The sequence below is a fragment of the Varroa jacobsoni genome, unplaced genomic scaffold (assembly GCF_002532875.2).
Source record: "Varroa jacobsoni isolate VJ856 unplaced genomic scaffold, vjacob_1.0 scaffold_1477, whole genome shotgun sequence".
Classification (NCBI taxonomy): Eukaryota; Metazoa; Arthropoda; class Arachnida; order Mesostigmata; family Varroidae; genus Varroa; species Varroa jacobsoni.
Window position 1 is genome coordinate 9552 of NW_019214379.1, and position 12094 is coordinate 21645.

At 41.4% G+C, this 12094-nt stretch overlaps 1 protein-coding gene across 3 annotated transcripts; it reads left to right on the forward strand.

Annotated features, from left to right (window-relative positions):
* Positions 1 to 519: 519 nt before the first annotated feature.
* On the forward strand, positions 520 to 7820 carry LOC111270484 (uncharacterized). 3 transcript variants are annotated; one of them, XM_022850727.2, is made up of 6 exons: positions 520 to 990; positions 1158 to 1184; positions 5124 to 5531; positions 5858 to 6043; positions 6248 to 6694; positions 7633 to 7820. In XM_022850727.2, exons 1-6 carry the CDS (start codon positions 912 to 914, stop codon positions 7782 to 7784), a joined length of 1299 nt encoding a protein of 432 aa, XP_022706462.1. In that variant the 5' UTR covers positions 520 to 911; the 3' UTR covers positions 7785 to 7820. The 3 variants fall into 3 exon arrangements, with proteins under 3 accessions (XP_022706462.1, XP_022706463.1, XP_022706464.1); XM_022850728.2 differs by having other exon boundaries at positions 5873 to 6043; XM_022850729.2 differs by lacking the exon at positions 1158 to 1184.
* The last annotated feature ends 4274 nt before the right edge of the window (positions 7821 to 12094 follow it).

Consider the following 12094-nt stretch of genomic DNA (forward strand, 5'->3'; position numbering starts at 1 on the left):
AGGAACTAAAATGATGACGTGGGCAACTCACAACTAACTACAATTAAATAAATCAAATTTAACCGAGCATTTGCCCTTGATTGCAATGTAGTTTCCTTCGTAAATACATGCATATTTATTATTTATACTGTTCTACAGACACGTTGATTGTGTGTGAATGGATGTGAATGTCTGGTAGAAGAACCTGTCTTTAAGGCTACTTTTCGTCTGATCGTCGTCGTCGTCCAATAAGCTTTCCTGATTCATCTCGTCTTTGAAATGCGACGTTTTGTTGATTGTTTAATAAAATGGTGCGATGGGTCATCGAATATGTTACGCGAGAACTCATACTATCGAATATTAGTAGCACCAAATACATAGCTTTGAACGTCAGATGGTCTATGCAAAATCCACATCGGATTTGAAAAGTCGACACGTGATGACCTCGAACCAGTTTCCCTTTCCTTTTGATGCCCTCACCGCTAGCCCTTTCCCCTTACCGTTATCAAGACGAGCAGGAACTAGCGAACGCGTACGCTCTGCATCTTCAGACTACCGCATAGGTTAGTGTGATCTGCGGTGGGAGAAGTCTGTTTTTTCTGAGCAGTTAACTTCTAGAGGATCCACTGAAAGTTTCAATTCTCATTCACACAATGTATAGTCGGAAATGTTCTAAAGTGGAATGAGGCCAACGGACTCGCACAACAACGCGATGGAGCGTGCATACGGAAGTGTAGTTGTATAAAGTGAGTGGAATACGGCGTTATGTGAAGCCAAAAGCAACTGGTCTTCAACAGCAGATTCAGTACCAATCGTCAACGAACAATATTTTTTTAGCCAGATGATATCCATCATATTTGATTGTTAACGAGGAGTCGTCGAGCGCATGCTGTAAAATTTCTCTGTAATTTAGGCCGATATGAAAAGTCAACATGGGTACGCACAGCCAGTCGACGTTCACGTCTATTTTTCTTCTGCTTGTACACTATACAGCCATCGGGCTTTCACAAGGTGAGACAACAAGGGTACAAGAAGCTCTGCGTTATACATCTAGACAGAACCACCATTCATGCAAGCTGCTGCCAGTGCTTTCTTACCCTAAGATACCCCTGCCATGCAGAGTGCAGGGTACTCATCATTGATTCGTTCGTTAACGAGTGCCTTTTTCCCACTTCCAGAACCCTTCTCGTATGGATCCACTGTTTGTAAGTTAACTTAACTTTGCGTACTTAGATGCTAATAAGTGGCCAGAACCGGACAGAGTAGAGATTACACAGTAAAAGATTAGAACTAAGAAAGCATTTGCCCCTAGCAACGGTAATTTATGTGCGAGAAAATCGCCCTTTCTGCTAAAGAAAAATATGCAAAACTAGGCGTCACTGAATTGTGTTATCCTTTCCATTGCGTCGAAATGCGCATTGTATTTATTCTGTCCCACACTGGAGCGTTAACCATGCGCGTCTCCGGTTAGAGCATTAGTCCGTTCACACTAAATACCGATAGATGTGAGGCGAGGCCTTTGCGGATACTAATTAAGTGAATTTGGTTCCGGAGAGCCCTGCGACATCTACAAGATCTGTTACTACCTGTTAATATCTAGATAACTGAAAGGTCTGTTTTCCTCATTACCAGCCGGCACTTCGTGTAGCCCCAGTGGGCATGGCAGTGATCACTTTTGCTGGCATTGCTATTCTTGGACAAAAGCCATAAGCAATTAATCATCGTTTCGAACTAATTTCGGCACTTAAAAGTGTACCGTAGCTGTGACACTATCATAATGGTACTTCGAATGTGATCCGCTTGTGCAGTTGTCATATACTTGTTGTTTTACATCGGATATCTACGCTACAGACATATTTTAGCTCATCACAAATCGGCTTTATTATTCGAAATGCAAAAAAAAAAAAGTACATAGTTTTCAAACGATGCGAAGAAAAAGTTGAACCTTCAACTTTCAGTTGATACCACGTTCGTATCTAGCGTAACAGTGACGGTCCACAGTCTGACAGAGGATCCACTTCTTTATATAGCTGTACACACGCAGAATTTCAAATAGATACTCTAAAATATGCCTTAGGAAGCGTCACGGCAATCAGCTCCTTTCAGGAACGGCGGATAAAATGCAACATTGTTCTGTGGGCTCTTATCAGAACTCTGGATGAAACTCCGAGGCGTCTTGGCCTCGATGTTTGACCTAAATGCCTTTTATTGTAGAAATATATACCTTTTGCACGACTGTTTATTGCTCTGTAAGGCTAGAAACGACGAAGATGGGGCCACATAGGGTATTGCTGTTAATGACGCATTCTCATATAGGATTAGAAGTCTATAGCGTAAAAATCCTAATACCTTGTATCAGTCAACTTAAATACACGTTGCAATCTCTCTGAGAGTATGTTAGAAACTGTAGTTTTTCAAATATTGGAACCATTATTATCCGAGGCTTCTAATATGGTCGTTGAGAGATCTAATAGCGATTAATGTCCTTTTTCTAGTTTACGCTAATAGTACTACAGGATATTTGAAAAGTCCCTGAGCTCGGCAAGGTTCGGTAAGGCTTTGATGAAAAATTTCGGCGCACTTTTCCTAGACATTATTAGATAGGTAGGTAGGTAGGTAGGTATATATCTATAATATCGATTAGATGTGTCTGAGTTGGAGCAAAGGAGACAAGAAAAACATAGAAGCAACGCCCATAAGCGTGCTTGTTGGACTTTAAACAGCCCCTATTATATAATAAAAAGCGCTTCTTTTGAGCCTGATGTCATTCTTTCGTTTATTATAAAGTATATCTTACAACTCGAAAGGTGTTTGTCTAGAGCAAAAAATAAAGCAAAAAAATTGCCAGAAGCGTTCTTTTTGAAATGATCGGATTTGTCTTTCAATTCCAGCTTAAGTTACCATATTGACACGTGAAGATCGCATGCTTAAATAAACAAGGACCAGCTTCTCCATTTGTGAAGTACATTTTAGAAATGTATTGAAAGTTATTTTTGACATACCCCAATCTTGAAATGTAAATATCACGTAGAACAAGTTCAATCGAAGTTCTTCGAAATCGAAAATACGACTCCGTATCACTTATAACAACTAATTGCGTCTAATTAATGCGCACGACGCTTTTAAGGTTTTCTAATAAGGTAAATTGTATTTTTTAAGCGCGTTTTTGTGTTGCTCGTACGATTTCGTGCGCTGTAAGCTCAGGAGGTGCATTCGGACCGTTATTTGCTCATGGCAGTAAGCAGGCTTATTACCCCCCTATAGATACAAAACTGGGCATTCAATGACATTTGTCGAGCATTGTTTAGAACTCAATGGGCCAACTAGTTCGCCCCACATACAAATTGTTATTTCGGGAAAAGACATTTTCAAGGTGTCTCAACGCTTTCTCATAGCTTTATCATAACCATCATGAACAGCGATGATCTCTCTCCCGTAAGGCTGCAAGAGCTACAACAACAACCATTAGTCCTGTCGCCCTAAAATATACATGCATATTTTATTTATGTGCACACAAATATATGTGTACCCAATTCATATGGTACCGATGTGTACTATATATCACATAATGCAACGAATTCACCTTTAATTTGAGATTCTTTAATTATTTTTTTTTAGTTCAGAAGAACTATGGATCTCATCGTTCTACTAAAAAAGAACAAAGCAGGCGAGAGAAGCAGAGAAGGGCGACGACAAAAGGCAAAAGAAATGAGAGATGGATGTATATGGGGGCGGAAAGGGGTGATTGGATTACTACCACTCATATTGTATGTGGGCCGATGCATCGCCGAATGGTGGCCGCCACTCTCACGTAGGAAAGCCTACCTGTTCGTCTGGGATTTATCGCTGAATGGGCCTTTGTTATGATGTAGGGTTTGCAAACGTTTTTGCTAAGCATGAAGCGGTCGGGATGGGTTCGCTGTTTCTCTGCAAGCGGCATTCTCGTAAGGGAGAAGGACGTTCAGATCCATTTGTCATAAAGCTCGGTATGTTTGAGCATGGTTAGACATGGACGTGGGATGCTTTTCGAAGACGTCGAGGTTAACCGATCTAGGTTTGGGGATCCAATTGTTCATAGTAATAGCGTACCACCCGTTGTCCGCAAGCAGAAAAACAACATATGTACTGATCACGACCAGATTGGCTCGTTCGAAAAAGTAGTGTAAGCTGCGTGTAGTGCAAAGGAGGCAGTGGAAGAAAGTATGTCCCTGTAAGACGTGATAGAGAAAGTCAGGACGAAATTTTGCTATGCCATTGGTTTTGGCCGTAATCCTGATTTTATTTGATGTATATTTCTTTTGATGTATATGTATATATATACATGTATATATATACATGTGCAGGGGCAACGAAGAGACCGAGAAACTACACGTGTATATAGATTCAACGTTGGGAATCTACCACTGCGTGAACTATTTCTGTTGAGTTGGAAGGTGGCATGTTGCCGATTAAAAGTTACCTCGTCGCCATTTCATATGTTCCCTTTCCTAGAGTATGTTTGAAGGAACGGCATAAATTTTATACCTCATTTATCAAGCCATGATGCGAACTGTTATCAAACTAATGGCTGATAGATATAAGTCTCCTTAATGGCATCTTGTTTCCTTGAGGTTATTCGCTATTAAAGCAATTTGGGCAAGAGATTTTGCTATAAGCCTAAGACGAACGTGCATATCGGTGATAATGGTCATTGAACAGGAGGTGAAGGACTCTTTCCAGCTTCTTTTTTGTAATAGGGCCTTATTACTAACAAATAAAAGTTGATTTAGCAAACGACAGTGTATCCTCCCCTAGTGCAATTCTTAATGTTTAAACTAAACAAATAAAAAATTTGTACTTTTGTTGAGATCTTCCGGCATTCTAGCCGTTACTGAATATATTGCGGGAATTCTCGTGAGAACCATCGAAAATAAATAGCGCCCGCGAAATTGAACGCAGCTGCTTAAGAGTCCAAATGATTTACGAGACTTGTTCAGTTTCGGCTGAGATACAAATTTTGTACTGTTACTCGTGGACCAGGCATTGTATCCGCTTTCCGCCAGTCTATAGCGAATTGGGATCTTTATTTCACTGTCGATGACTGGCTATATCTTTGACTTAGCAATAGTACTAGCCGATAATCCGCTTCGTTTTACGATCATCAGGTAGCCGAATAGTCCTTCGCGGCGTGACCGTCTTAGATGCCAAGGGCCATCGACTCTCAGAACCTGGCTTGCCTCTAGCAATAAAATCATTCCAAGGTAAATTTGCCCACCCCAGATCCTCAGTTATATTCGACTGTGACTACCACGTCCTGCCTGATATCGCGAACGATAGTTCGATCGTTAAGAACGTGAATTCCACAGAAACTAAAGGAACATCATCATCTCACAAAAACTTAACATCCATGGCAAATAATGATACTAATTCGACAAGGATGAAACACGAGGGATTACGGCGGTTCGAACTACAGCCGCCGGTCGTGGTGAAGTGGTTTCGAAATGGTGAGGGCGTACCTTTTTACCAATGGATACCTGAAATCGGCTCTCAACTCTTCCATCATGCGTACTGGGGTGGGTACAGTTTCACTTGTCATCTGAAATTTGTTGCTGTGTCTCAGTTTGCGTTTAGTCCCTGCAAATGCATGATTTTTCAAAAATAATCGGTAAAAAATATATACTTTTTGCACCTATTCATTATCGGAATACTTGACGCTGTTGGAAATTATATAAATTGGGGTACCGGTTTCAAAAGAGGATTACGGTGAAATAAATATGGCTATACCACAAAAATGTTTTATAATAATACGCAGGACTTAATAGGGGCTAATTTTTTATGACAAAAGTGCGTCGAATAATACGATACTATTAATGAGCACTCACTCATGTGCTATTTATAGATTTCTTGGATGTAGGTTACAAACATAACAATCGACCAATGGAGATGTTTCGAGCGATACGGGTAACCCGACCAGTTCGGGAACTTTCGGGAAACTTTACTTGTAATGTAGTCGAAAATAAAAAAGAAGACAGTCCCGCTGGCGAGTACCTGGAGCAGATTGCCTCTCACGAGATTCTAGTTTACGGTAAGTGCCAATCATTGAATGCGATTTGCTACATACAAGATGGCTGTTCCACGGATCTCTGCCGTTCACATTTTCTGTCAACAACTGTCGCCGGCCTGAAAAATATAAATGCTCTTTAGCATGTGCCGCAATGGAGCCAAATTGTGCAGTTCACCACACTAGCAGTACGCGATAGTCACCTATTAACACGTAGGATACTTTCAGATCCACCATCAGACTTCGAAATACGACTGAATATGTCCTCCCGAGAACTTCAGTGCGCGGCTCTAGTGACAGGTGAAGATTCGACCTCTGTAACGATGGCCATTTTTCGACAAGACCATGATCGGTGGGACAGCGAACTCGGAGAACGACTACGACTCAACTCAACAATGCACACTTCGGGCGAATCACCGGGACATGACAACTACAACTTCAATAAGCCGGATACAACTAGGCCCTTTTTCGAGCGTGCGCCATTTCTTATAGAAAAAAGCGTATCACTTCGGGCCGGAGACTTGAAAGTTCTCGAAATGGGTATTAGTCGAACTTTCATTTGTGAAATCGTGTTTAGTCGTCTCCGTGGAGCTATTGAAGACAGATCCGATTTGCAGAAGCACGACGGTTCCCCAGCGAACCCCACTTTTCAGCGAAGTATACGGATTTATCATGGTGAGTTCGCCGAACAGTAGAACTTTTTATCAAAATATACTGTAATGACAATCAGTTTTTCCTAATCGAGTATATTAGCATATATCTTGTAGTTAATTTTCTGCGAGTAAGCAAACGAGTTCGAATGGAGACAGAACTTTATGTGCTACCACTTGATGAGGCTTACTGAGCTATTTATTAGGCCAATTTGTTCCGGATGTCAAGTTCTTCCAACATCAGGCTGACCCGCAACACCGCGGCAAAAACTAGCGAAAACCAACCACAATTTAGAGCTGGCGTCCTTTATACTGGCCTGCCAGTATAAAGGACGCATAATATAATGATAGACACACAATAGATTAAGGACAGAATCGAGCGATGGCTTTTCATTTTCCCGGGATTCGGCCAAACGATTTCGATTGCATCCATCTTTTAAAGATGGCGGTAAACGGCGTAGCTTCTCGCACCGTCGATCGTCTCAAATGCATAATTGCTCAGAACGTCCTTGGGCGCAGATGTGGTCGTCTGGACAGCAATGGAGACTCTACCTCAGATATAATAAAATATCGTTGTTCTCTTTCATGCGGTCTGACCCTGTCGAAAAAGGTGTTCGGCCTTCTAGATAGCTCTCGGTCCACCAAATGGTACCGTGTCATTTATTTGTGCACTAATGCAACCTTGAACAGCCTCGGACAGCGATAAGCATGTGAAATGTGGACTCAAAATATATGTCAATCCTTCTCCTGTTGCTATTCTAGGATCCACATTCTATTTCTAGAAAATTGATCATTTATATTCAGGACATACATGTATGTTGAAAAACAAGGCAGATTAGAACAAAAAGCTAGTAAAAATAAATTTTGTCCGTACCACAAGGACCGCGAACAAGCAACTGCGTGGAACGACATGATCATATACGTAACAGTTTTGTAAATTATTCCATTTGATTCCTTTCCCAGAGTCACCCCTGTCTGACGATGGAAACGATTATGTTGATCTGAGCGAGCTGCTGGAATCTGCGCTTTGGTCGGGTCTTGATTCATCGGCTCCAAATTTCCGGTTGACACTCAGCTCTGCGTTATTCCTGTCCATACACAATCTGCTGGTGTGAAGAAAGGAATAATAAAGATAAATACTATGAGTGTTATATAAATACTGTGTCTTGTATCTGTGTTTAAGCATGGAGAGCCTTTGTGAAGATACCGGTTCACGTTGACGACATGAACATCAAAGCTACTAGCTGGGTTCATATCGCTAAATATAACGTACAAATATGCGTGACAGGTCGTATAACTCATTAAACTTAGAGATCACTTTGTTAATTTTGGCTTTGAAAGTTCTTCCATATGGGACTTCCTCCGTGTACAGCTACCGGTGCAGTCTTCAGACGGAACAGACCGAGCGCGGGGGTTGCCAGGGAGGGACCATTTGAGTAATTATTCGACCACCCTGCCACTATATTTCCTCTACATTGATAGTCGAATGAGAAAAATAGCGCCAAGCGTGGAAACTTGTCGACATATTGCAGCTAGATAGAGGTCGAATGTCAGTATATAAAATTATCTCGACTTCGAGCTTCGGTTCTTTTCGTCTGTCAGAGAGATCCTGCAACACCGAGGGCTCAGGTTGTCCTCTGAGAGCAGCAAGAGCTCCTGTCGCCACTTAAGCTATCATAACACATTAAGGGACGTCATCATCTTTAGAAAGGACGAAACAATAGCCTTCATTATATAGGACACTAAAGTGAATGAATGTCGCACATGACCATCTTGTTACGCCTTCTGCAAGATTGGAGTAGTCGCATTGCGGCGTTGTTTGCTAATCAAAGGACTAAACCACTATTTTCCAAAGCTAGCGTACCAGCCATTCAAACGAAGCGAGTTTTATACAGCGTACTATTACTGAAAATGAAAAAATCTTAGGGAGTGTCTTGTTCAGACAAGGTAAGGCTTAATTAAATTGATTTTAATAAGCCCGGTAGGCGCTGAGGAATCCTTTGATATATAGAAAGTAAGCCTCATCGATAATTAGTGTACTAGTCTCCAAAATAACCTTAGGGCACTAGTTGACCAGGATCATTTTTGATTGAGTTTTCATGACCCAGCCTTCGGTACTCGGTACCGTCTATCTCAACGTTTCGTTAGTATTCAACTGTTCGACATTTGTACACGTAAAAATAGCAACTTCGTCTCCCTTTCGATCTACAATGATTAAGCGATAACTAGGATGCCCATCTGTGTCTTCCGCTGGTATGTTAGGCGCACTTACTGATTGGGCTATGAATACTATCTCGGTAACGGATGCAAACGGTGCAGCAAAGAATAGATATATTTAACAGACCCGAATATCTGATCTAATAGGATAAAGAGCATGCGTAGGTTATATGCTCTTTCGTTTTTTCCAGTACCGTTATTTTCCAAATGTCATTGACCCATACTTCAAATCGCTATTGATTAATAGCTCTTCCGTTCGATACCAGATAGTCTTCATATTTAAGAATTAGGATATATATATATATATATAGCCACGCGTCTTTAACTGTAGTTGATTTAAGTTACCTGCTAGTGGTGCATCTTTGAAGATAAAAATTAAAGTAGTCTAGTTAGCGTGCTATAGCAAGCTCTTACTCTAATGCTCATAAGAATCGTGCTCCCGTAAATGATTGGTAAATGCGATCACGCCCAAGTAGATGGGCAAAATGCCACAGCGTATTTGCTAAAAGCGGCTCAGGACATATTAGGGCAGATGCAGATATATTCTGTGTCCGCTGTCGTTATTGACTCGCCTGTGTACGGAAATGGAGCAATTGAAAGTTCGGCCGGTTAAAGGATGTTGAACTATTGTACCCCGTATTAAGTCTTTTTTAAGGGGTAACATTGGCTTAGGCGGCTTAAAGCATCTTGGGAATTAGCGTGACGCATTTAGACCGCGTGTGATATTTCCAGTTGTGCCTGCGGATATAGGATCGTCTATTGCGGGATAGATTCGCGTTTACTGCTGTCAATTCAGGACTTAATGGTCCCGATTAGTTATAGACTCGTTATTTGATTCGAACATACCGCTGCATGCAGGGCTTAATGTACTACAAATTAACTTGAGCATCTATATTTGCGCAAGCAAGTTTTCATTACTTAAATGTATTATAGGCATTATTAACTTCGACGGCTTTCGTCTGTCCGAAGACCTCTAAACCTTCAGATGAGATGCATATACCGGATGGTACTGTTTGAAATCATCTTTAGGTATATACGGATACGTCGCGGTAGTTCAGTCAGCATCGAGATGCTACCAGAATGGTCAGTGCTGCTGGCCCATATATTTATTTCTACACAGAAAGTACTGCAAGTAAATGGTAAGCAGATGTATAAAGCCGAAGGCTTAGCCCTGGAGGGTCGTTGGTTCAAGCGTTGCGTATATATACCATTTAGGTCAATAATGAATGTGATGCATCTTTGATCCGTGACCATGTTGCTCCGAAGGAAGTTGGAGCGCCACAATAGCTTCATAATACAATGCCTTTTATTTTTGACCCGTTCGCATTTAGAGTAACGCCCACAAGCTTTTTCCGGTATTCGCTTGTGAAATAACTTGGTTTCAAACGATTCCGTTTTAATCTAGCATACCCTGTGTTATACATAAGAGGTATTATGCTCACGAGTTTGTGTGAAGAAATGATAACAGGCTAGATTATCGTTTTCTAAGCAATTCAAGCACTGTTAACCGCTCACATCATACCATGTAGAGGAAAAAATAAGGTATTAGCGTCAATAATGGAAAGTCGAACTTCTCATTCAAAGTTGTCCAGGCTGTTTTCGATACGTCAGCTTTACCCCTAATAATTCTGGGCTTGGCATCACACCATTTAGTGAACTCTCGCATCAGCCCACCCGCTGTTGACAGAACGGTGAGCCCCTTTGTGTTCGTCAAGCTTGTCGTATCATGCGACGAGTACTGTGGGACAGCGTATCTGATCCTCCATCCTGGGTAAGCTAATTTCTTGCAAGCACGTCTTCCAAAAAAGGCAGTACGTTTGCGAGCTGTTCGCCAGACAACAAGGGCTCAGCAAAAACATGACAGCCCCCGAACGAAATAGAACTAACAGAGAAATAAGCCAAAAAAATATCTGTCGGCAGGAGAAGTACAAGCGACATTGGTTATACCTTCATCTTCTTCCGGGTATCTTCTGACACCACGAACGACACCGTTACAGAACAGAAATTTATGTCGAGACTGGCATGCTATGATTACAGACAGATTCAACGTTTTGTTTATATTCGATTGTTCCCTATTCAGCTAGGATGACTATTTTCGACCAGGCGAAGCGAAGTTATTTTCTCCAAACAAGAGAGAAATGATACACTGCCAGAAAATCCGTGCTATTTTCTATAGTGCTAGTTTTAGTATGGCACTAAAATTATTGGAAATTTTAGGTTTAGTGACAACTAAAGGGCGAGCGATGTACAGAGTATTTTGAATAGCTAAATTATGTAAATAGGCGTCTTCGTTAGCACAGATGTTTTATAGAGACAGCTGGAACATTACGCATGTCCTGCACATACGAAAAAAGTTTCACCTATAAGAGAAATATGCAAGCTAAAACAGTACCACATACTCGTCGTCGTTTCCATTCATGTGCCATACGAGCCAGGATAAGAGCCTAAAAAGGAGAGACAAAAGGATACAGCGAATTTCCAAACAATTCTGTTGATACGCACAATTTGCTTGGGTAAGGAATCCTTCCCCTTTCGTAACAGTAAGAAAACAAGCCTTATGGAGTATTGCTTGAAATGTAGCACAGGTAAAGCCGAGCGCCATGACGCTTTCCATAAACAACCGATGTCTTATTACAAATTTTTCAGGCTATACGGTTACAAAGACATCGGGAGTAACCTCAAAAGGCTCTAGCCCACGGGAACAACCGAAGATAGGTGCAGTATTAAGGGAGATTTGCAGAAAAAAACGGGACACATTGTACAAAAGGATAGATTTTACATCTGCCCTGTCTGGGTCTGTAATAGAACATGGCCGAACTTGGTTTATCTAGAATAATAGCTGTCAACATAAGGATATCCAAGCAGGATAAACTTCCAAAGCCCTACGTGTGAAAGAGCCGAATAAGCGACGGAAACATAGCGTGCTCGATTTGTGCGAGATTACGGGTCTGCTTTATCCGTTTCTTTCGATGTCGATACAAGGTCCGCGGACTTTCCCTGCTTATAAACTGCGCGAGACAAATTTCAAGTGACGTCTACGAGAACGATATCGGTACTTTTGTTCAGCTTCTATAAAGTCTACTAGCATATCGTCGCGGATGCAGGGTCCGAAGAGATCTTCTTCATGTCTATGGCTCAATTATCAAGTCAGTTGATTCATTTCAAAGATCTGTGGAAAACTACGACTTTAGTCTTCTATAGACGTTCG

What these genes read in the sequence shown, in the direction of transcription:
- LOC111270484 (XM_022850727.2), top strand. Translation starts at nt 912, where the DNA reads ATGGGTACGCACAGCCAGTCGACGTTCACGTCTATTTTTCTTCTGCTT. An exon ending in CTCGTATGGATCCACTGTTT is followed by an intron (nt 1,185 to 5,123) that starts GTAAGTTAACTT and finishes TACGATCATCAG; the next exon opens with GTAGCCGAATAGTCCTTCGC. An exon ending in TCACGAGATTCTAGTTTACG is followed by an intron (nt 6,044 to 6,247) that starts GTAAGTGCCAAT and finishes GGATACTTTCAG; the next exon opens with ATCCACCATCAGACTTCGAA.